Here is a 26,486-nt window from a genome sequence, read left to right as displayed (position 1 = left end):
ATGGGGGTTCATCAGTGCTACATCCCACTGCTGCTCTACCGGTCCGATTGTGATCAGAAAAATGGGTCGGTTTCTTTTCCCCTTTTTTCTTCGGATCCGGCCACCATTCAGGGTAGCCAACGAGTTTGAAGCACTCATTTTGCGTGTGCCTTGTACCTCCACAGTAGGTGCATTTGAGGTGAGACTTGTCATCTTCCCGCCGGTAAGTCCTCCCTTTGGCCGTAAAGACTCCACCGGAGCCCGGTGATTCTAGATCTGATGAGGGCTTCGTTTTCATGATTCCACGCCTTAATACCTCTCTCTTGATACTTGCATATGCTTCCTCCACAGTTGGGAGTGGATCTAACAGTAAGAGGTCTCGCCTATCTTTATCAAATCTTTGATGAATTCCTGCTAAAAATTGGTACAATCGATTTTTTTGAATTAGTTGATTATAAACAATGATATCACCTGGATCTTTCATTGGGTTTGGTTGTCTTTTGTTGATTTCTTTCCATATCATGAGTAGCTTGCTGTAATACGTCTCAATTGTGTCTGTTCCTTGCTGGATTTTATTGGCCTTGACTGTTAAATCGAAAATTTGCAGGCCGTCTCTCCCACTACTGTAGAGAGTTTCAATCCCTTGCCACAAAGCTTTGTTTGTTGGGAAATCGAGATATTGATTCACTAAGTCAGAATCTATATTCTCTAAGATCCATGAGATAACAATTGAGTCACGTTTGATCTACTGGCTGTACGCTGGGTCGTTTGTGGAAGGTGGGTCGTCTATGATGTGATTGAGAAGATCTCGTCCACTAATGGCTAAGTGCATCAGCCTGGACCATTTTATGTAATTTTGATTTGTTAATTTCTCTGAAATGGAGAGGGTATGGGTGTTGGTCACGGTTTCAGTGGGCGGTATTGGAGTTTAACTGTTAGAACAGTTGCAACAATTGCCCCATTGTGACCGGTTGATCTGGTGCTATGACAGTTCTTGATTCGTCTGCCATTTTTGGGTTTTAGGTATGTTAATCGTAAATGATGAAGCTGCAAAAACGATTCAGAATCGTTGCCGCTCTGATACCATGATTTCCGGTTTAACACCGAGAATTTTTGTTTATTATAATTTCTGTATATCTTTCATTCAACAATTTGGTGATAATATATATATGAGGTCTGAATAACTGCTCCTAGGCATAACTGCTATATTGCCTACATAACCGCTATACTAAATAACTGCTACTATACTAGATAACCGCTATACGCGTAACTGTAATACATAGTCTAACAGTGTGCCTCTAAAAGAAAAGGGTTAGCGATGGTGGTGTTGACAGCTGTGTAGTGGTGTCTCCAGTGAGAGGGAGATGGTGGCAGTAGGGCTTGGTTGTTAAGGGGGGTTTAGTTTTTTTAAAAAAAATTAATTAATTTATCTTATTTTTATATTTAAAATGAGTTACTACAATAGGTAGCAGGTCACCCGAGTGTACCCAAGGAAAAAATCCTTCTAAGTTTGGATTATTCATGGTTAATCAGTAGGTGAGATTATTGTAGGAAAATCGCAAAAAAATTGGATTATTTAGGGTTATGTTTCCTAAAAAATATTTAAAGAAAGTTAGAGGAATAAATAGGAAAAATTACCAGAAATAATATAACCTTTTGCTTATTTTCGTATAATAATACCAACTTTTAATTTAACCATGAATAATACCAACTTTGGGGGTGTTTCTCTAAAATATACCTAATATGTTAAAAATCAAACTATAGGAGATTATATGACAAAAGAATTTGGTAAATTAATTAATAAACTAAAGTTGGTATTATTCATGGTGAATCAATAATTGGTATTATTGTAGAGAAATTAACAAAAGGTTTTATTATTTACGGTAATTTTTTCGAGTAAATATGGGGACCACAACTAATTACAAATTGTATTCATAAAGTTAGTGGAATACATGTGGGGACCATAAAGAATATATATATATATATATATATATATGTGTGTGTGTGTGTGTGTGTGTGTGTGTGTGTGTGTGTGTTAAATTGAAGTTAGTGGAAGATATGTGAGACCATAAATATTTTTGAAACATTAAAATAAATATGAGTAAAGTAATTTTTGTCCAAAATTTATAATACAAATAGAAAGATTTTTTGTGAGAACAACAAATAAAATATCCTAAAAATAGCAAATGGGTACTTCTTTAAGGAACGGAAAGAGTAATAATTAATCATTTTGGGTTATATAGTAGTATGGAACTCCTATTCTATTATAGGACTAGTGTGACATTTTAGCTAAATTTTTAGAAGTCGGAAAAATTAAGAATAGACGAACGACCTCATTGTATGTCTCTAAAATTTTAAGGCGTATGGGATTCAAGGAAGAAGAACAACAAAGGAGAAGAAAAAAGAATAAGCAAGAGGCCGCACAACTTAGGATTTAAATTAACTGAAACATGAAACAATTCGTCTTGTATGAGCCTGTCTTACGGTGAAATGACCTTAAAATATAAAGGCTATTGGCTAAAAGTTTTTATTATTAAGCTATTTAACACAAGTATGAGGTATGTCTTACGGTAAGACCATTTGATACAAAAATTTGTGAGCATGAAAATAGATTCTAAATTTTATTTTAATGTTAGTAACCACTATTTTGGTCGCTAATTGGTACGAGCAAGCAAATAGCGAGTACAGCTATTTGCGCTTCTTTAATTACCCTTAGGTTCATAGTTTGATGACCAACTTTTTTTATCTTTCAAATCTCAATTTTTTTAGTGTTTGTTTTTTTTGAAAGAATTTTTGTTGTTATACTATGCTTCTATTAGCTTCATGAAATACTCCATTAACAGTAATCATCGTAATTATCTAATACAATAACTACTTTGACATGCCGCGATTAGAGAATCAAAGTCAGGGATATATATAAGGTGTTGTTGTGCGTACCACTTAAAATGAGATTGCAAATACCTTCTTTCTCTCAGCATCTTTCCTAATTATCGCAGCTTATTAATAATCAAGCCTTTAATCAAAGAATTGAATAGATATTGCTTTCTCAATTCCTAATTATCTTTTCTAATTTCACAAATTAATTAGATGTTATTTTCATATGCGTAATTTAAGTGGACTTTTTATACTAAAATGTAATATCTTTATATGCTCCTTAAATTTACTTTTGCTATTATAGCATTAAGAAATAACCTTTTAATAACTTACATTACAATATTTAATAAATATGTGAATTTTTTTAATATGGCTATTACATGCCTTTTTTATTTGTACAGTTATTAATTATGCTAAGAAAAATTATCAAAATAGTTAAATTACAATATATATAAAAAAGTAAAAAAAAAAAACTCTTGTGCATTGCAAAGGGATTACACTAGTAATTACTAAAGCCAATAAAGCCAAGGGCAGTTATGGGTACATTCGAGGTGCTCGACCACCTAGCGCTCCAAAAAACAGAGGCCTCATAACTATATCAACATGCTTCTTATATACTTCCTCTAGTTTTTACTAGTTGTCACACTTTTGTTTTTCACGTTATCCAATGCATGATTTTAATCTTTAATATCTTTAATTTTATATGATAAAAGTTCTAAAAAGTTATTATTGTGAAAATATACATTAAAATGAATTAAATAAGATTTCACTTGACTATGTTTTACATTATACATGGGCAAATATATACCAAATGAGATCAGTTGATGAACAGTAGTTGCTACAGGAACTGTAGCAACTATTAAATCCAAAGGAAGTATAATTCATTGGTCAAGTATAGCATAGTTGGTAGTGTGTCTTCTTGTGTTATTGTTGGTTAGTGTTTCAAAACCTATATACTAATGTTAAATTTTAGTTTCTATTTTATCATTTATTTGATACCTCTAATAAGTACTGCTTTATCTTTACTGTTTTGATTAATTTTGTAGTTGTATTTGACATTTGAGTCTTTTCTCAATTTTTACTATTTTTAGGTATTAGATGACATTAAAATTTTAGTTATTTTGCTATTTGTTTATTATATTGACCGTTTATATCTAGTTATTTGATACCATACAAAAAAATATAGCATAGTTTGTTTGTCCTATGTCAATTTCATATGGTCAATGAAGGGTCTTAATTTTCTAAATATCAAAAAGTAAGTAGGGGGCTATATTATTTTTTATGTTATGACATTAAGATTTGGGAAAACAGGCATAAAGTATCTAATAAGATATATTTTTTCAAAAAAATGTACCTAATAAAAAAAATTTTGCCAAAAAATATTTAACAAAATTTTTTCTTTTCCAAAGAGTACCAAATAACGTTTTCCTTCAATTGACCATCAAATATAACGGCTGACTGGTCAAAGTCAAAAATTTTTCTTCCTCATATTCAATTCTTTTCCAATTTGATTTTAATTTTGAGTAAAAAGTAGAGAAAGAAGTTAGTGAATAAACTGAATTGGAAAAGAAATTGAAAATAAGGGAGAAGAATTTTTGATTTTTGACCAGTCAACTATTATATTTGACGGTCAATTGAAGAAAAACGTTACTTGGTACTCTTGAGAAAAGAAAAAAAAATTAGGTATTTTTTGGCAAAACTTTTTTTATTAAGTATTTTTTTGAAATTTTTCTTTATTAGGTACTTTTTAACAGTTTTCCCTTAAAATTTTAGTTATTTTGCTACTTGTTGGTTATACTGATAGTTAAATCAAATTACTTGGTACCATACTAAAAATTAGGGGTGTTTATAAAAACCCAATTTGAAATATCCGATATATTCGGATTATCCGGTTTCATAAACGGATAATTTTTGCGGTTTTCGTAAATCGAATAATTCGGATTGTGTGCCTGACTTTAAAACTGGATATTGGATTCGAATAACATATTTTTGGAATTCAGATATCCGGTATTTAGTTATTTATTTATTTATTTTACTTTTTTCGTAAATAAAATGATGATGATGTCTCTTAAGCTAATTTTAGGTTGATTCTTAATATAATTGTTCTCCTGCATATTCTTTTCTTATGATTGTTCTTACTTAAACCAATGAGAAATAATGTTATTCTTTTTTTGTTAAGGTAATTGGTGCTTAGAGCACTCTCAATAGTGTGGAAAAAAATTTTCTCACCATTCTCTCTCTACACTTTACCGTCATCTACATCATTATTTCATGTGAAAATTTTTGACATTAAAAATTTATCCCATCAATGAGAAAAAAAAAATTTTCCTCACCACTTCTTAAAAACTAATTTGTTTAGAATTTGAAAAAAATAAAATATTTAAAGCATATAAAAATATAACAAAATGGATGTCTAATTATAAAGCATAAAATTTTATGCCATTTATCATATTTATATATTTTTTCAAATATACGTATGGATAAAAAAAATCTTATATTCTAAAAATAAAAAAGTTGTTTGAACATTGTTAACTTGTGAGATTAATTTGATCCCAACATATTAATAAGAAGTGTAAAAACTTGTTTGAACAAATGTCAACTTGTGAGTTTTTTGTTTTCTTCATGGAGAAAACAGAAAAATCTATTTTAAAAAGTTGTTTGAATAAATGTCAACTTGTAAGTTTTTTACCGTCTATAAATGAGAAAACAAAAAACTCAAAATTTGTAAAATTTTCCACTCATAGAGTGTATAAAATAACTTAGTGAGATTTTTTTTTTCTCCATCATTGGGGTCAAATGTAGGAAAATAAAAAAATTCATATGTAGAGTATTTTCCAATCATTAGGAACAGAGGTGAAAATTTATTCAGATAAAAATAAATCGCAAACGAAATCAATTCAAATCGAATAAAAAATATGATTTGGACTTTTTATAAATTGGTTTGGTATTGGATTGAAATTTTCAAATTTGAAATATTTTAGTTAATTTAGATTAGCTTTAAACATACTAAAAACCGAAAATCGAAATTCTTAACCGAAATTAATTAGAAGGTCACTTTTTATATTGAGCTAAACTACTTGTTGAGTGAATCTTGTGCAACTTGACGTGGTGCAAATAAAAGATTTTAATTGGCGATACTAACAAAAACGGTGTAAACGTTCTTATAACAAAAATAAACATTAATTCAATAATTTAAAATTTCATTTTGTCAACATTTTGCTATTATGATTTTTGCTTTACAATTTTGGTAATCTAATTTGATTTGCAATTTAGATTTGTTATTGGTGGAATTTTAGTTTGGATTGGACTGAAAAAGCTAAATCGAAATAATTTAGTTTCGTTTGATTTGAATTGCGGTCCAATTTTAGTTTGGATTGAAAAAAAAATTAAAAACAGAAATAAATTTGGTTTGATTTGATTTTATGAAAAAACCAAATCGCACACCAAATTTTCATCGTACCCCTGATTGAGAATGCTCTTAATGTTAGTATTAATCCGATTTTGAACATCCCTACTAAAAATTAAAATTATAGCATAATAATTATTTTATCCTATGTAAGTAGAGTCCTATATTATTCTGTATTCTGTCTTGAATAAAGCTGTAGGATGATTAGTGCTACTACATACACTTAATTTGATCTAGGTAGATCCCCCATTGTAAACATTCAACACAAGCAGTTGAGATTTGAAACAACATGGATAAAATTATTTATTTCCGGCCAAATATTCTTTCCAATTCACATTAATTGTCCCATTTAGTTTTTTGACACTGTTTATCGATCACTCTTTCTTTTATTCTTAACTTAGACATTAAAATATAATCAAGTGGCATATTGCTTGATTCGTTTCAATGTAAATTATTTAATATTAAGTTTGTATAATTTTTAATATGCTCAATTTAGTGATATTTATAATTAAATTAGTGCATTGCAATATAATAATTTAAACAATAAGCACAATTATATTGAGGGAATCTTGCTGGTCATTTAAAACGAACATGTGCCATGCGTTTAAAAAATAATTTGATTACATTATGTGCAATTAATTAAGTGTTCCCATATTGTTGGGTTTATTTAGTGTATAAATAGGAGACAATGTATGCAGGAGATCGATGTATAAAAATACCCTTAAGGCCTTAACTATATTATTTAACTATGTATATTCCTAGTATTGCGATACTTAACCTTATATATCTTAACTATTGCTCATTGATTCAAAATACTCATAAAAAGCCGTTTGAAAATAATATGCATATAGCGTTCAAAGTTGATTGTTTCAATATTAGGTTGTGACAATTCATCAAATAATTTCACCATGGCCCACTCGTGTGTGGACATGGGACATTCATGGGCTCGGGCCTATAAACTCACGGGTCAAGAGCATTTACTTGCACATACACTTGGTGAGGTTCTTTGTTTTCCAAAACCATATGGTAGTAGGAGGATTAGCTCATTCAATATATATGCAAGTTCACAATTCATTATTTTATCGATGTGGAATCTTGTCTCACATGTGAAGTATTTCCAACATTAAATACTTGGGTATACAAAGTTAATTAATAGTTTGAGGTATTTTGAGTCAATGAGCAATATTTGAGAGTATTATTTACAAATATTTTATTTTTTATTAATTTATTTTTAACATGTTAGTGCTATTAATGGTTTTGATTCTGGATCCGTCACTCTATACAGGTAAGCTTCACAGTGGAGTACGTTCAAACTAAGATTTTCACATTGTCAGTGAGCAGTAACAGTGATATTAGCAGCGAGAGTATTACTAATAATACCTTTTAAGGGTGGAATACCCCAAATAAGTTCCAAGGAAAAGGTGGAGCTTGATGCGGGGTTTAGCTTTACGGGCAGTATTGGACAGACCTGGGATTATAACGTGCCGGCTAGTTACTCTTTTCAGGTTACGGTGCCCCCTCACAGCAGCATTACAGTAAGGGTTGTGAGCATGGAGGGGAAATGTGAAGTTCCCTTTTCTTACAAACAACTTGCTATTGCTGATGGAAATGGTGTTTTTAAGGGCACTAACACCTTTGGCCTCGCTATCGAAGTCTTTAATCCAGAAAATCCTAACCAACTCGTTAATCGCATTTCTCCAATCCCGTCCAAAAATTAATAATAAGAATATAATAACAATAATAATAACAGTAAGTCTTCTAATTTCTTTTTTTACTACTTAGTTATTACTTGCTACTTCTACATTGAAGTACTACTTAATTAATTTACTTTGCATTATTCATTTATCATATATGGCTGTTCTATCCACATTTAGGGTCGTGCGCAATCACTTAAGTTAAGGCTCGAGGGCCTAAGTTAGTTTTAAGATGTATTTTTTTTTTTGTATAATTAAGTTTTTACGATTCATATTTATATAGTTTTTCTTTGAATAGATTCGTTTGATTATAAGATGAACTTTATCTTGAACTGTTGTTTATAAACGAATATTCAAGCATAAAATATTTCATTTTAGAATGTAATTATACATTTTATTGTTAATTAATTTTACAATTGATGTTACTTTTTAATCATTCGTAAAGGGCATAAGGGCCCATCTTAAAATAAATTATGTTAACATAGGCTGGACTTATTGTAATGTCAGTATATTAACAAGAAAACATAAGGTGCACACATTTCATAAGCCAAGGAGATATATACCATCAAAAATCATATGGCAATGGGAAAAAAAACTTCAAAAACTTATAATATATGCATACCATCTTTAATTTATCGATTTGAGATAAACCATCCCAACAAATTACAAATTAAAAATATAATAGAGCGGCCTCCATTATCTTTGCACAGCCATTAGGTTAATCTAGGCATCAATTCATAATATATAGGCTACACCCCACGTATATACTAGTCCCTACATACACAGCTTGAATGCATATATTATAAGCATTGATTAATAAATAACTTTTTTTGATAAAAAAACATAATAAGAAAAATATTAAAATTTAAATGGATCAATAATCATCTTTACATTGTACGAATTAATAACTATACTTGTTTTCATCATCCTCGGGCCTTAATTACTTGGCACCACTTTGGATAATTCTACGGCATAATTTCAAGGGTTACTGTCTCTCTCGGAAATATATTGCAATTTTTATTTTTTATTTATGTTTTGCTCAAATCCTAAATTAAGTTGATCCTTTTTCAATTTTAATTATCATATATCTATCGTTATGTTTCTTTTCAATTCACTTAATTAAACCATTTGTGGAATGTGCATGCATGGTTCTCAAGTTTGTAATAATCAACTTTCTCTTGCTTCTTTTAATGTATTTATTTGATCCTTTCCAAGTATTTGTACAATGTTAATTACTAATATTTTTTTTGTTATTCTCTTCAATCGTAATATAATTTTAGCTGATTGCTACTTTTATAAGAGACCGTATATCAGTGCGACGGCTTTAAAAACGATTCATATGCTTATAATTGTATTATTAGACTATTTAACCCATATATGATGCACATTCACAGTAAGACCATCACATACAAGAATTCATGACAAAATATTGGATGAAACTGTCTCATTTGTGAGACGCGTCTTATTGGATCGGCCAAATTTTTTACCAATTTCAAAATTTAAATGGTCAGTTTTAAGATTTAAAAGACCAATTTCATGATTTAAAAGACCAATACTAAGACTTAAAAGATTAATTTTAAAGCTTAAAATTCTCATTCTAACTTTGAAATAGGATAATATAAATATTAAAATTGATATTAAAAACTTTTAACTTGGTCTTTCAATTCTTGAAATTTACAAATTAAGTCTTATTAAAATTGGTCTTTTATATCTTGAAATTAGTATGTCAGAATATATAAAAAAAATTAAATAAAACTCAATCAGCCGCACAACTTAGTCCATCTTATAGCTAGGAGACTAGTGGGGTGTTTTACTTGTTAACCTATGATAACATCAACATGTTACTTCTCTTCAACAACGTTATACTTCCCCTTCAACCAGTCTCTTCCAATAATGATTAAATAAGTGGACAGAAAGCTGATAGTAAGTGTACCGTGTTTCGTTAATTCTGTTTTTACTGTTATGATGGGGAAGCAAAATCTTTCTCCAGAACAATTACTTGCCAAATTGTGGCATCTTCGTTTAGGACATTAACCTTTTTCTCAAATAAAACTGCTATTACCTTATTAAACATTATTTCAAAGAATCTTTTATTTTACTATACGTCTTGCAACTAGACAACATAAATCGTCTTTTCCTTAAAGTTGTATCAAGACTGCTCATCCTTTGTACTACAATACAGCTGTGCATATAAAAGCATATTACTTCTTATACTCCTGCTGTCCCAATTCTACGTCATAGGTGAGATAACGGGTATCCTTCTCCGTGTAGAGTTGACCGATATTCCGAAGGACAAGCCGTATGGATTGAGATAGTTCGTGCCTCAATGGACACATTTTCACACCTTACAAGGTGTAAATCCCCTACGAGTTTCACTTGATCAAATGGCTATTGAGTTAGTATTTGATATTTTAATATCATTTATAACTATTTATTTCATTTCATAAATAATGATGTGGGATCAGTTTCCAACGGATAAGGATGACGACGATGAGTGGCGGATACAAACATCGATGATTTCCTTTGATGTGATTGAGTACCACCACCGTGAACGAGTCATGAGATTATGCGTCAGATCAGCCTAACCCACCAGAAGACCATAAGAAATTACACGAAGTTGATCGTAGGGGCCGAAGAAGTTTACAGTGAATTAGATTGCACATCATCGGGGACATATTAAGGTGTGGGGGGGAGGACGTGGAGATTACATAGTTCTGAGAGGGGAAAACAGATGGGCAGATGGATTATTATCATGAGTATGTCATTCAGTATTACTAGAATGTTTATAATTCGAGCTATATCAACTAGAGCGACTATTCCCCAAGAACTACACTCCGTTTAGCATGCCATTACATGTTATGGTAAGATTCTAGTTTATTGTTTTTTATATAATAAATAATCATTGTTATTATTTTTCTAACTTACCTAGTGACTAGTATATAGGTTTACACAATAAATTTAGTAATTGTTTTGAATTCAATAGAATATATCTTCTAAATTGGTAAATGTCATAATATTGTAGAGAATATTTTAAATAAAATTTCATATAATTATAAATTTTATTGTCTAAACCTTGCACCAGGTGCATAAGTTAGAAAAACTGTTATTGTTAATCCAATTTATACTTAAAATTGCTTTTTGTATATGCAACAGATGTTGCACATCATTAGTGATTTCATGCACTCACAGTGACATATTTGTCCTGACTAAAGATGTTCAAAAGAGATCAGATGACTCGAAATCAATCCAATAATTTAAATGAACACCTCTAGTTATGACCAGTCAAATGAAGCCAAATAAAGCTATGCAGTGATGGGAGATAGTGTGATGGTGAGTCCTAGTTATGAGTATCTACTTTGTGTCTCTAATTTTAAACTTGACTTGACTAATAGTATTGATTTTCGACATTATCTTTTGACCCTTTTGACTGCGGGTATTTTAGGTATTCAACCCATTAGTAAACAAACAATAATTGTCCAAACTTTGATGTTCTCCATTGTCAAGATATGCATTCCACTGATCTTCTAACTCCTTTAACATAAGTTTCGCAACTCCTAGTCATATGTTGTGCTATTTATTGATTTCTCAACATTTTTTTCCAGACTAGAATGAAACTTTGCCGAATAATGAATGTTACCATTTAAGAAAAAAATTCTCAATCATGCCATAATTGTGAATCAAACTTACAATGTCTACATCAAGAGCTTCACAATTAGTCAATGACTACATCAAAACTCTTATCCTTTAAAATTATTGAAAGTACTTCTTGAATTGTGTTTGATTCAAGCATTTCATCAAACATGTTAAATGCAATTCCATAATTATTTCCTTCGTTATATACCACAATAAATAGTAGAACAATTAGAAGAAAGATTATAAAGATAGAAAGAAAGAGAAGAGAGATTGATGAAGACATGTTTTTTAATTACTGATTTTCAAATCTATACAAATAATTATTTATACAACTAATATTATGTACTAAACACATAGTAATCTATATTACTATTATGTGTTAGGCACACACTTACAATCCTCCTATAACATAAACATATTGATAACGCCAAAGAAAAGCAGATAAGCCTAATGAACTATGTTTACTCTAATCATTTCAAATCGAGCATCATCAAAGCTCATACAAAAATGAGTTAGTTATTAGATATACATGTAAATTGGTAATTAAACTTGATAATAACATTGTCTCAGTAATTTAAAATAATATTAATAAATAGATGCTTCAAGCATGTCCATCTTTTTACGGACACAAATAATTATAGTTCTTTAGTTTCTCATTATAATGAACAAAAGTAAAATTATTCATTAAGTCATGTGCAATTAACAACCTTTTTGTTAGTTTTGTCATTAATAAGAGTAAGATTGCATCATCTAACCCTCAAAAATCCCATCCTCGTGAGAGCCATTTAATGACATTTTTAAATGACAAATAATATAGAACAAGAGATAACTCGCTAACTGCAGATAATTAGGAATACAGAAAAATTATATATTACCAATGTCAAAATCCTAACAATACAAGTTGATTATAAAAAGAATATGTCAAAAATTTATCAATATTTTAACTAGTTGAAAAACCAACTACCCTACAACAAAAACAATATTAGACAAAATTGTGAAGCTATGTGCTAGAATAGAACGACACACAGCTTTGCTCATTTACTGAGATGACGCAGGATTCATGCAGAAGACGGTAACAAGATGAAAAAGCTACATCAATCACATAGTGGCCAATCAGTTAGTATACTGGCATTAACAGCATAGCTTTGAACTGCAAAACAGATGCAAACAGGTCAGTAAAACAACAATTTTTTCCCCTGGATTTATATGCATTGAAGTACACATACAGACAAGAAAACACTCTAAATTTTCATGGATCAAAAAACCAGTGTATAATTTATTGAAGTTGGTGTAATGACCCAAGCGTGGAGTGTCTAGCAAAATTACATTGAGGGGAGACCCATTATTACACAAAGATAATCTAGAAGGCCTTAAAGAGCAAAGTACATAGCTAACATTAGATTCCTTGCCACCTAAGCTCCGTATTCATTTTTGATACATTTGCACGAGTATTCTCAGCACTCTCTAGTTACCATAGTGTAAACAGAACCTTCTTCAGCACGGACAGGAAAACCAGATTCATTAATTTTGTCTCAACATTTCAGTATTGCAGGCTTGCAAGAGCATATCAATTAACATGAAAGTCTAAGCATTTTGTTCACTCTATTAGAGAATGATTTTACCAACACCTTATTACAAAATTCTGCCTCTTTGAAGCAGCATTAGCTATAAGCATGTACATACGCTTGCAACATGTTTGAACCAAAACACTCCCTCTTCCCTAAAATAACATTCCATTACCCTAATGACACTAAAATACCTCCACCCCCACCCCCACTCCACCTCTTGACAAAAAAACATACCCCAACAAGAAAAAGCATGACAGCGAGAAAGGAGGAAACACAAACTACTAAAACAACAGTTCAACATCCTGTTTCTCAGATGAGAACATAGGTTCTGCCTTACATAGAAATTGTAAAAACCACAATGAAATACAACCTCATGATTTACTCGTCATGGTCTTCACTACTAGAAGGGGAATCATCATCTTCTTTCCCAAAAACATAGTCAACATCTTCATCTTCGTCTTCACTTTCAACAACTTCATTGTCAGGTAGAAAGGGATGTGTTTTCAACAGGAGAGCCTTATCAATCTGATGCAATACACAAGTAATAAGATACCAAGAGATAAAATATTTGATGAAAGAAAATAAATTTGCAAACCTGTGCAATCACAAGCTGTACACGACCACATAACTGCAACAAAGACTGAATCGCTGAACCCTTAGATTTACCAAGCTAGAAAACAAATGTAAATGTTAGAAATAGGAAACCCCAAAAGCCAACAATAAAAAATTCAAAGATACAAGAACCTTTATTTTTGTTCAACAGATAAAATCTTATTCAGAGGACATTTTAGCTTACAAAATTGTAATAACAAGTTCAGCTATTCTCTGATGAAGATGAAGATGTCTATCAGCAATTCTAAATTTCAACCCTCATGTAAAAACAAAAGCAGCAAGACTGAAGACCTCACATAAAGCAAAATTTGTTGCTACAGTAGTTACGACACATCATGAGCATTTAATAACTATGGAAAATTATTCTTTCAAAAAAAAAATCACTATGGAAAATTCAGTTTCATACATGTAACCTAAGTCTATGCACTTACTCTTTCATACATTTGGAAAGAAATGTTCATAGAAGAATCTAAAACAGAAAGATGAGAACAGCATGTCAGCATCTCAACTCAAAACAAAAATAAGTTCATTACATGCCAAATCCAGAATAGCGAACAGCATACTCATAGAGAGACTAGGATCAAGAGTACCTTATGTAGAGAATAAATTGTAGGATTCTCAGGTTCTTGGGATAATATCTGATCACCATGATGTACCAATATATTACAAATCCATGGAAGAACAAACTTTCCATGGCAAGATCTGTTCATGGCAAGGAAAACAAAATTATAAGCATATATCACAGACCCCGTAAGTCTACTTAATTTGGCAAGATATCACTCTGATTAAGAAAGACATTATTTCAAAATCAAAAAAAAGAAGAAATTCCTACATAAGCCAATATTGGCAACTGAACAAAACGCATTCCATCATATATCAACAAGATTTAGAAACTTTTTGTTACTCTTAGTTAGATTTATTAGTCATCCTTAGGTGATGGTGGATCTTGGACGTTTTTGTTTTGTATTTTGTGGCCAACTACTCACATCATAAAGGGTGATAAAATAACACGTTTTAAGGTGATAAAATAACACATGTTTTTGGCCGATTCAACGGATATCTCATGAGTTCCGCCGATACATGGCACTACAAGAACAGTACCATCCCCGTTACCACATCAACATGACCGTTACCACAATTGCATCCGGAATCTCATATAGAAGTAGACTGAGGATTTCATATAGGGAAAACCTACTTCAAGATCAAGCTTGATTCCAACAAAAAACCTACCTTGACAACCACAGATCAACCAAAATGTTTAATATTTTGAATGCGTCACTGGGAAGAATAGACAAGATTGTTGCCCTCATCTACACACAAATAAATAAGAATAAGAAAACATGTTATCAAGTACAATTTTCATTTTTTTTTTGATGTACAAAACATAATCCATGTTAAGAAATCAACCTTCTTCAAAGGAACCATAATTTCAAGGTTAATATCCTTTAGCAAGCTGGAAGCTTTCTCTGATTTGGCTATTTCTCTATCGCAATCACTTATTATACCTAGAGTTTTAAGTCGATTCTCCATGGGGCATGCCATGACATCAAAATCAGCTGCATAATTGAAAAACTATTAACAATCGAATATATAAATAAATACTCCCTCCTATTCACCTTAGGAATCCCATTTGACTTTTCACGGATTTTAAGAGTCAAAAGTGGGACCCTAAGGGTAGGAAAGAGAATGGTGTTATGGGTTTTTTAATGTAAGGGAGGAAAATTAGTATGGGTAATGGAGGGTATAATTGAAAATAGGATAAAGCTACTAAGGGCATAAAAGTCAAAAACACATACCAAAAATAGAAATGAGACAATTAAGGTGACTTGACCATAAAAGAAAATGGGACACATAAGCTGAATAGCAGGGAGTATTATCTAACTATTCTATTCTTGATGAAACCAAAGCATTAAAATTTTTTGGTTTCAGATTATGTGAACTATCTTGCGCATTTGTCATTTGTTTGAAATTGACGATGAAGTTTTTAATCAATGAGTCAATCTAGAAAAAAAAACTGTGTTCTTAGAAGGGTGAGGTTACGTATATTCGACCCCCTTAAACCCACATTGTGCAATTCTCATTTGTTTGAAATTGACGATGAAGTTTTTAATCAATGAGTCAATCAGAAAAAACCTATGTGTTCTTCGAAGGGTGAGGTTACGTACATCCAACTCCCTTAAACCCACATAAGTGGGAGCCACTTCATGGCATTGAGGAAGGGGAAGTCATCGAATGTAAAAGCACATATTTGACAACTAGACAATGAGATGTAGGTTGAGCCACCTCTATGATGCCATGCCCAAACTACCATAAACTGATTTGTATTTCATTGATGAATATGTCTTCAATTTTTCCATTTCAGTGCGCATTCACAACAATTTTTAGTCGCTACACATTAGGTGAACAAAATTCCAACAAAAATATCCAAGAAACTTGTGGGGAAAAAACGCCAACAAGCATTATTCAAATTTTAGGTTGGTTGAATTCTCTCAACCCTTTCCTTTAGTAGGTTATCAGGATTTGAATTAGTAAACTTGGCAGTCATAAATTCAATATAGACAGAGTAGGCTATAATAAATAATTCGTTTTCTCAGTTTCTAGCTAATCTTCATATTTCAATGCCTCAACAAAATTATTCCCCAATATCAAATATTGATGTATAAATGCAACAAGATTAATCAAGTATGAATAAAAAATCAGTAATGTGTACACATGTATCCTGTTCACCATTCTTGAGCTACAAATGGAGCATATTCATCAACTCTTACCCAGCAATGAAATAGAAAACTTCAATTAATAATTAAGTTAAAAAATATATTTTGAACACAATTAGTCATTCAAGAATGAACCTTCAAAAACAATGTAAATTCTACCTCTTGACTCAATTGATATTGCTTGACTTTTGTCAGATTGAAAAGATTGATCTTGCTTTGTTCTTTCGTGATAAAGGACCTTCGGTATGGGACACAACGCTCCTTCTGCATTGGCACGATCTAGTGCTGTTGCTGTTGGACAAAACACAAGTTAATATTAGCATTAGAAGATCGAAAAGGAAAATGGGGTTTCTATCAGAACATAAAAAAGACAAAATAAAAATCAACCCTCAAAAGGTTAACAATGATGCTTCCGAAGTATAACTAATACAAGAATATTGTATCTTTATATCTACACATTTTGATACCAAGCTAATAGTGTTGTTGAAAGTTGAAACAAAAGCAATGGAATTGAATCAAATAGATTGGCTGGTGGAACTGTCCAACATAGCTTGCCATGTGGCTAGCTGAGAATGAGGTTTAATACAAACAAAAACCGAACAACGAGGTTGAAAGAAGATAAAGAAAAAAAAAACAGGTTCCGTAAGCACTATTCTGTAGCATTCTCTATACATAAGAATTTAACTAATACTCCCTCGGAGCTTTTATGTTAACTTTTCTACTTTCTAAAGAGTTGTTCTTTTTTATACTATTTTTTCATTGTACTATTATGGATAATGAACCCCCTTCCCCCATTGCTCATTATTGTCCCCCCACTAATTTTCTCTCACGTTTTTTTAAGTGAGTTAGGTATGATGATTCTCCCAAATTTCCATTGATTTTCCCTTTTTAGTTTATCGTTTGTGTTGATTATGATGGCCCCCTCCAATTATATTTTATGTCAATGAATATGGTCCCCAATCTAAATCTTGGAAAATGTATCATAAAACTACAAAAAATAAAAAAGAAACAATGAGTAATTAGAAGGGAATTTGTTTTGTATTATGGGGTTCTTAATATGGCTCGGATTGGAGTATAAATCCATGAAACATGTCACAACATAAGTTAATAAACTTCCAATAAGAGAATCAAGCTAAACTTACCTCCAGTTTGTAGATCCACTTGTTTTTTAGTTTTATGAGGCTGGCTTGATGGCAAAAGTAACCCTTTTCTAGATATGTTTATCTTTAGATCTTCCCCATGACGAACCAAAATTTTCTCAAATGACGGTTTGGTTAAAAATCCATGAGCAAGAAACACAGAAATTGCAGCGGGCTCAGACGCATTTTGGATCCTTGCAGCATATATGTAAGGCAAAGCACCTCTGAGGTTGTCATAGGATTCCTCAACTAATAAAGAGATCTTGGTCGGTTTTGCCTTCTGTAATTCCTCAATATCCTTTCCATACCAAAAGTAGCACACGCCAACCTCAGAAATTGCCAAAACATAAAACCCAGCTTCATTTGCATCACTGCAGTCCAAGTACTTGCAGTCAATATAGATAGAAGGGTGATCCATTGCAAGAGCACAAATAGCACACTGCTTCTTGCTTCCATCTACCATCCAAACTGCAACATATCTCTCCCCACCAGAAGAAGAAAAGACATACTTTCCATCTTCACTCAAAGTCATACAGCGTACAGCACCCTAGTACCATTAGAGCATACAAAAAGTAACTACAGCATAGAGCTTATACCAGCAGTAACAACTTAAGAGTACAGACAATAACAAATGAGATTTAGTGCATACAGGATGACCAGTAAACTTCTGAATCTTTTTATGATCTGAGTTAAATATCTTCATTTGAGAAGCTGCAGTAGCTATTATTTTTCCATCTGCATCCAAACAGTGTTCATCCAAAATATGAGTTGAAGCAATCAGGACCACATGCAAAGAAAACAATAGGAATAAAATATCTTTTTACACAGTATAAGTAGCATATATTAAAGTTCCTGCTAAAATAAACGAGCAAATTACTGAGATAACAAAAGGGACAAAATAGGTGGCAAGTCATCTAATCACGCAATAAATTATTGGAAAATAGGTCATGATTAAAAAAATCCAGTGTGGCTGAAAGGTAACTGTTCTCCAGAAGAATGTAAAACTTTTGAGCCTAAAGAATTTCAAAGGCAACTTCATGAAACAAAATTGAAGTACATCTCAACTGGCAAATGGTTTCCTATCACTCGTCACACAATTGGACTATGTCTAAGAATCATTTGGACACTTGAAACACGTCATCTTGCCTCAACTTGCTCAAATTCTCAGTAAAATAAACCTATGAATTTCTCCAGCATGTACAGAAACAATTGTTTTCTCAAGTTTACAAGATCTATCAATTATCCTCATTTAACTTCACGAATATAGGTGAAAAAAGACACCTATACAAAGGAGCATTGTTCCACTTCATCGGCTAAACTTCACATTTCCATCTTGATCTCATTGAATTTTCCAAAATCCCACTGTGCAAGACTCATTTCTGCTCAGAAAGCAACGCCTTGTTTATTAGTGTCAAACACTAACGAACAACCACACTTTAAACTTGCCAAAAAGCTAAGGCAACTATTCTTGTGGTTCTTTTTGAGAATAATTTCAAGGACCCGAGAAAAAAATTGATTTAAAATAGGAACCTCGTGAAAGAAGAAACTATTTGCTAGAAACTGCCACAAAGAGCAAAATCTCACCACAGATAATTACACTGAAAGGAGAAGGTATTCTTCACTTAATCAGACAAACCTTGTGCAACAAAAGGGCTGTTGGTTGCAGTGGTGGACAAAGGGAAGAAAAGAAATGACACCCCACCAAACTTGGTGCCTTCAACCTCAACCTCCATTATATGTAAATGCCAGTAAATGATACTCAATTCCAACCTCAAATGCCATCATTATCATTAATTACACTCCATATTCACCTTCTTCCACCGCTCTCTTCCGAGACTACCCATCAAAGACTCCACATTAATCGTTAGCTGACAATTTCTTTCTCTGGGCTACTGCCGCCATTGATGGAAGAACTGAGCTTTTAAGTCAAAAACAAACACATGGTATATATTTCCTATGTCTGAACTTGAATTGAACAGTATTGTAGTGATATTTCAATTGCAAAGTTCTAATTCTAGACTTCTAGAGCTACAATAGTCAAGTTCAGCCATAAAAAGACACAATTGAAGCTTCAAACTTCAAGCTAGATTAAATCTCCCCCTCCCTTTCCCTCCTCCCCCACCCCTCCCACCCCCCACCTCCCCACCCCTCCCACCAACATGAACGCCCCAATACAAAAGGCAACAAAACTGACTTTGTTGATGCAGCAAATTTAAAAATGATAAGTACAAGAGTAGATGTTTTCAAATTTCAAGTAAAAGGGGGACTAAAGATGTTAAGTCAGAGACTATACAGTTACTGGTGTTTGATGTCAGATACCTGGTGAAACACACATGCTGGACACTGATTTAGTGGAAGCTTTGAAACTTTTCAACAGGTTTCCAGTATTTGGATCAACTTCAGAGACCATTCCATCAGCACCAGATGTATAAATGCAAGAACCTCGTGAAGAAAATGCGATTGCAGTAACTCCCCTAGATCAACAAAGAATTAATTATGTGATAGCAATAAACGCCCTATAACAAAGAAGATATAAATCTAGTATTCAATCACACATCCTGCTTCACAGACAATGTCAGGCATTTGAATTGGAGACTACCTTGTTTGTCAGGATAAAAAAAAACTTAAAAACCAAATGCCGAAACCCGAAATATTATTACTGGTTTACATGACAAACAAATCTCCAGAAAATGTTTCAAAAGCTTAATAGACTTCAATTGACCACAATAACTAGCACCAAAAAACATGAACCTGGAACTTTAGGCAGCCAATTCAATCTCTCTCACATATACAATTAACGTAGCATCTTAACAAAAACAGTCAATAAAGCAAGCAAGCCAGTAACATAACTGCAAATAACATTAGCATTATTGGAAAACTTAACCACAGAAAATACTTCCATCCTTAAAATTTATTGTTTCTCCCTTACCCTCTTCTCCTCACTGTATTTCCATATAATTTAAAAGTCTTATACAGGCGAGAAGCCGAAAACTACATACCCTGGATGGCAATCGTTGCTTTTCCACTTTAATTGACCTGCAGAAACATCTAATGCCAGTAGATCACCACTGCCAGTTCCTAGTACCAACAATGATGTATCCAGCTTCCTTTTCTTCTGCAACAAACAATCCCCACCAAACTATCAGTCACCCAATTAATATATACATTCGAAATGGATAAATTTCATAAACTTAAAATATTTAAGCTCATTCAAACAATACCTTCTTATTAAAGGACACCCACTTCATGCAAGTGTAATCAATGGAAAGATGACCTCTTTTTTCCGGCTTAGTAAACAAATTTGTCTCATCATTCAACGCAATATCAGAAAATTCAGTCTGAAGCTGCCCTTTCACTGTATCCCATATCTGAAATCTCCCCAAATTAATAATTGTTATTTTGAGCATACCATAGAACCCTAACAAAATCCCCACATACCAAAATAATACAATTTCAACTAAAATCCAGAAAAATTAATGCAAACAAAATATTTAAAACTTTAAAGGATTATACAAATTCAATTATAAGAAAAAATGATTGAATACTTACCTTAATCCGGCCATCACCACAAGTGATGGCAAAAAAATCAAGAGAGGGGCTAAAACAACTCAAAATATCTCTGATATTGGAGGAACCCATTAATCAATCTGTATGAAATAAAAAATTAAGTGAATAAGATAAGTTAGGCGATTAGTAATAATAGGACAAAAAATATCTCGAATGTGCCTTTAAGGCTTGAAATAAGCCTTGAAATTGCAATTTTAAAGCTTCAAATGGGTCATTTAGTTTGTTTTCATTAGCTCTGAACTACCACTTTATTTTCTATATATGCAGGAAAGTCATTGATAGTCCACAGTAGTGATGCAAGCAAGATGAAATTTGTTTTAAAGTACGCATCATAGGTTTCAACACCAACCTCCCAAAGCTCCTTTAACTCCTCAATAAGTGGTTGAAGGTACACGTCTATATTAATTTCAGGAGTTGTTGGGCCAGGTATAAGTAATGATAGCATAAATGAATAAGGCTTCATGCATAACCAAGGAGGAAAAATATAAGGGATAAAAACCAGGGCCGTCTCAAAGAAAGTGAAGGCCCTGCACAAATAACGTACGCCGGGCCCTTCACTCTTTATATAAAATTTTTTAGTAACTATTGATTTCAATAAATTATATTAATATAAATGTTTATTTTTTAATTAATACGTTTATTTGCCAAAAAGACAAATTTAAAAAACTTAGCATCAAGAGTACAAATAAGAAATACCACCTATTTATGATAATTTGAAAAATGTATAAACTTATAGAGTTAATTTTAGAAGTTTTCAGTTCATAAATCATAAACATGGATATATCCCATTTAAAACGTGTTTTGAAGGTAAATATTCATATAAAAATAGAATAATTCTTGATAATAGAAACCATTTTTTAACAATCGAGTTCATAATTTCTTGGTGTATATTGTGTGCTATTATCAATTACAAATTACTAAATTTTAATTAATGAATGCCATAATTTGTCTCAAAATAATAAAACAAAATAGCAAAGGGTCAATATATATAAGTAAGAAACTACTATTGTGAGAGATTGTCTTTCAATGAGACAACATCAAAACAAGAAATCTATATGGTGACAATTTGTATTATTGGGCTATTTAACTCATATATGAGGCGTGTCTCACGATGACACCATCTCAATCAAAATTTGTGATAAGCAAGTGGTAAAAAAGTTATAATCGGTAATAAAAAAAAATTAATAAAAGATCCTACTATACATAGAATGTAAATAAAAAAGTCAATAAAAAATTATTAACAATCCAACTGTTAAAATAAACAATATTAGTGGGTGATAAAACAAGAAAAATAAAGGATGATAAAACAAAAAAAATTAGTAGCTATATTTGCTAGGAATCGAACCTAGACCATCTCCCTCACATATTACTTACATTACCAAGAGGCTAAGAATGTGCAGCTGATAATATCACGCGTATGACACCTTATCAGTGTTACTTGCAGCCCCATTTTCTAGAAACCTAGCACAGCCAGTTCACTGGCCCTGATAAGAACCACTGGCCATATGCTATGTTGTGAATTATTGAAAGGCTAAAAGCCATCACAAGCTAGTCCAAGTCTAACATTTCGCACCTCTTTAACAAATTCACTATACTCCTCATCGAAGGATTTCCATGCAAACGAGTCAGATGGATGTCTCAGTGTATCATCCACCACACCTACATTGTCATCCTCCAAATATATATCATCCTCTTCCACCCTAGAAAGGGCATCATCAACTATGACTCTATCACAATCATTGAATCTACATGTTTAGAAGCATCCCATTCTTTGTGCCAATGCATGTCTTTAGATGTCTTTCCCAGAGCCGTCTACGACATTTCAAAGGCCCTGAGCAAAATATAAATTATGGGCCCCTAAAAACTAAAATTATGTTCTATTACATTTTGAGTTTTTGTAAATGTGTTTATCTATATATTAAAAAATTTAAAACTTTTTATAATTACAAGGAACCAATATTTCTTTCTAATATTCATTGCCTCATTTTTAATATGTCCGTCGGTTAATGAGAAACAATAATCGTCAACATCCCGTTAAATCAATTGTAACCATTAGTTCTTCAATTCACAATTCTCTTGAATACTTGCTATTCCTCTAACTAATATTTTCTGGAAAAAAATATGAGGCCCCCTATAAATCGAGGCCCTGAGCTGTAGCTTATGGAGCTCCCACTATTTAGCCGGCCCTGGACTTTCTACATATGTACAATCTTTGTAGTCTAAGCTTCAATGGAAAATATCTTAGAACTTTTCTAGACATCTTTTCCCCTTAAAAGAGCCTTCCTTTTCTTGTTTCCATCTTGATAAACCACAAGCGAGACACTTAATCAATTTTTCATCCTCTTTCCAACAAAAAATACAATTATTTTCACAAGCATCAATCTTATAATAATCAAGGCCCAATTCTCAATGAGTTTCTTAGCCTCGTAATAAGAAGTTGGAAGGTTAGCTCCACAGCCTTGACATTCTAATTGGAACAAACTATCAAAAGAGTTATCACATCAAATATTCAAAACCTTTAAATGTAATAATTTAACAATGTATAACAACTTAGACATTGTTGTACCATGCATTGTTAATGGTTCTCGGTACTCCTCTAGAAGTTTGAAAAGTTGTTTTGCATTTGCATTCGGTTCCTCGGACTCCTCAACATTATCTAAAACCTCTTCAACACTCCCAACATTCAAAGCACCTACTCCACATGCAAGTTGCAGCATTGTGAAACCACTATTAGTGTCATTCGACCCATTAACATTATCCCCATCACTTGATTCAACTAATTTTTTCCCGTGAAGTTCCCAAAAAGTATACTTTTCATACATTCTTCTCTTAAGCAAGTCTAATCTTACATCACATCTTTTTAAGAAATATATTGCAACAACTATTACAAGGACACCTAATAGTAGTACTCTCTCTATCATCTTCTCTTACTTTGGAAAAAGTAAAATTTAGAAACTCATCAACACCATTTACATAATGAAAGGAAGAACAATCTTTCACTTTGACTCATGCCTTATTTAAAGTCATTTCCTATATTAAAAGTTTGTAATAATTAGGTTACATAACATTAAATAATATCACCAAAACTTCTTATGATGTCTTTAACAAGTAAAGAGACATATACACACAAACACACACACACACACACACACACACATATATATATATATATATATATATATATATATAACAAATACTTGTAACAAGAAAATATCAAGGTACAAGTTTTAACTAAAACCCTAGACAAAATGGCAAAACTTGAAGAACAATTTAAGAACTTAGTACAACTTGAAGAACAATTTAACAACAAGAACAAGAACAATTCTTACTTAAACAATTTGTGCTTTGTACAACTTGAAGAACAATTTAACTACAAATGTTCAACTGCAATTGGAAAAGTGAAGCCTTAAAAACAGAATTAAGGAGGTGGGCAATTGGTTGTTAGGTGTTGATTGTTGGCTTTTTTAGTTGTCTTGTTTGACCAGCCGAAAGTGTTGGTGGTTTTTTTCGGCTTTTGAGCTCGCCGAAAAGGCCAGGTTTTTATGATGTTTGGCAAAATTAAGTATTGGCCGTTGGCTATTTAATAGAGAAAAAGTGGACCAACAAATCAAAAGTTAACCAAAAAGCCAATGAAAAAGCTACAAACCAAACACCCCCACTTTTGAACAGAAGCTTGTATCAACAAATCATGATGAACCACCACTGAATAACCGGCATGAAAGGGCTTCAGTGTCAGATGCCTTAAAAACATTAATTCCCAAGGGTTTGCCGGTTTGGGAATTGGAATGACAGAAATATAAAATCAAAAACATAAAGATTAATTACAAATCTTAACAATCTTCAAACTTGATTGGAAATACAACACTTAGCTTTCAACAGATATATGAGATCAAAAAATAACATTACATCAAATTCAATTCAATCAAAACAGGGAATAATTAGGGCAGCAAAAAACATGTACTACTAGTAAAAAAACATTTGCAATGTTGGTGGTTTTTTTCGGCTTTTGAGCTCGCCGAAAAGGCCAGGTTTTTATGATGTTTGGCAAAATTAAGTATTGGCCGTTGGCTATTTAATAGAGAAAAAGTGGACCAACAAATCAAAAGTTAACCAAAAAGCCAATGAAAAAGCTACAAACCAAACACCCCCACTTTTGAACAGAAGCTTGTATCAACAAATCATGATGAACCACCACTGAATAACCGGCATGAAAGGGCTTCAGTGTCAGATGCCTTAAAAACATTAATTCCCAAGGGTTTGCCGGTTTGGGAATTGGAATGACAGAAATATAAAATCAAAAACATAAAGATTAATTACAAATCTTAACAATCTTCAAACTTGATTGGAAATACAACACTTAGCTTTCAACAGATATATGAGATCAAAAAATAACATTACATCAAATTCAATTCAATCAAAACAGGGAATAATTAGGGCAGCAAAAAACATGTACTACTAGTAAAAAAACATTTGCAATTAAACACAAAAAATAAAAAAGAAAGACTAAAAATGAAGACTAATTATCAAAACGAAAAGAACGAAACAACGAGAAATGAAATTGAAACATCTAAAGAAAAGAGGGAAGAAGGAATAGATTTCATGGAATTTCTCAAGTAAGTTTAACAAAGGAGTTGTATCAACAAATCATGATGAACAAAAGCTTCAACAAATCATTTTGAACAAAAGCTTGTATCAACAAATCATGAGGAACAGAAGGAAAAAAAAAAATTTACCCAGGCGTAGTAGAAGGCCGGCGGCAGATGGGAACAGTTGTTGACGGTGCGTGGCTGCTTCCGGTGTCGTGGATGCTGCGTCGTGGCACCGGTGGGTAGGGAAGCAGCTGCTGGTGCGGCGGGTTGGGGGTTTCAGTCGCCGGGTTAAGAGGGAGTGGGAAAGGTAGGGTTTTAGTATGGGTTTACAAAAGCATCCTTACTAATGAAGTTAATACAATTATCATGTGTAAAGTTAATACAATTTTTATTTATATAAAATAAATTTACTATTTAATTTAAGTAAAATAAATAAATAATAAAAGCTAATATTTTTTAATAAAATAAATTTAAAGTTGATTATTTAAATTTGTAGACATCAATAGTAATTAATAAAAATTCATTAATTTCAAATAAAAATTACAATGCGAATATAGACATTATTAGTAATTAAACTAGTATCTTTTTTTTGTAATTTTTTTAACTTGGATTTCTTTTCGATATTTGATAATGAATCCATAAATTTTTTTATATTTGGAGATTTTTTATGTTTTTTAAATAAAAAGGTAGAAAATAACTAAGAAAATAAGG

The 26,486-nt window shown here is 32.0% G+C and overlaps 1 protein-coding gene across 1 annotated transcript; it reads right to left on the bottom strand.

Annotated features, from left to right (window-relative positions):
* Positions 1 to 12,433: 12,433 nt before the first annotated feature.
* LOC130815515 (uncharacterized) lies at positions 12,434 to 26,126 on the bottom strand. The gene is made up of 14 exons (XM_057682006.1): positions 25,920 to 26,126; positions 21,169 to 21,266; positions 20,841 to 20,987; positions 20,619 to 20,734; positions 19,939 to 20,093; positions 18,269 to 18,354; positions 17,623 to 18,166; positions 16,640 to 16,771; positions 15,174 to 15,322; positions 14,997 to 15,076; positions 14,357 to 14,468; positions 13,750 to 13,824; positions 13,525 to 13,679; positions 12,434 to 12,736 (listed from the first exon to the last, which is right to left on the bottom strand). Exons 2-13 carry the CDS (start codon positions 21,256 to 21,258, stop codon positions 13,533 to 13,535), a joined length of 1,833 nt encoding a protein of 610 aa, XP_057537989.1. The 5' UTR covers positions 21,259 to 21,266; positions 25,920 to 26,126; the 3' UTR covers positions 12,434 to 12,736; positions 13,525 to 13,532.
* Between the last annotated feature and the right edge of the window lie 360 nt (positions 26,127 to 26,486).

Source organism: Amaranthus tricolor, chromosome 1 (genome assembly GCF_026212465.1).
Source record: "Amaranthus tricolor cultivar Red isolate AtriRed21 chromosome 1, ASM2621246v1, whole genome shotgun sequence".
In the NCBI taxonomy this organism is placed as follows: Eukaryota; Viridiplantae; Streptophyta; class Magnoliopsida; order Caryophyllales; family Amaranthaceae; genus Amaranthus; species Amaranthus tricolor.
The sequence above is the reverse complement of the archived record's forward strand: the minus strand, read 5'-3'. Positions and strand labels throughout refer to the sequence as shown.

Bases quoted from the DNA above. Each gene is read 5' to 3' on its own strand.
- LOC130815515 (XM_057682006.1), bottom strand. From the start codon at position 21,258: ATGGGTTCCTCCAATATCAGAGATATTTTGAGTTGTTTTAGCCCCTCT. The intron at 20,988-21,168 runs GTAAGTATTCAA...GGGAGATTTCAG, and splicing joins GTGGTGATGGCCGGATTAAG to ATATGGGATACAGTGAAAGG. The intron at 16,772-17,622 runs GTAAGTTTAGCT...TTTGTCCAACAG, and splicing joins AGTGGATCTACAAACTGGAG to CAACAGCACTAGATCGTGCC.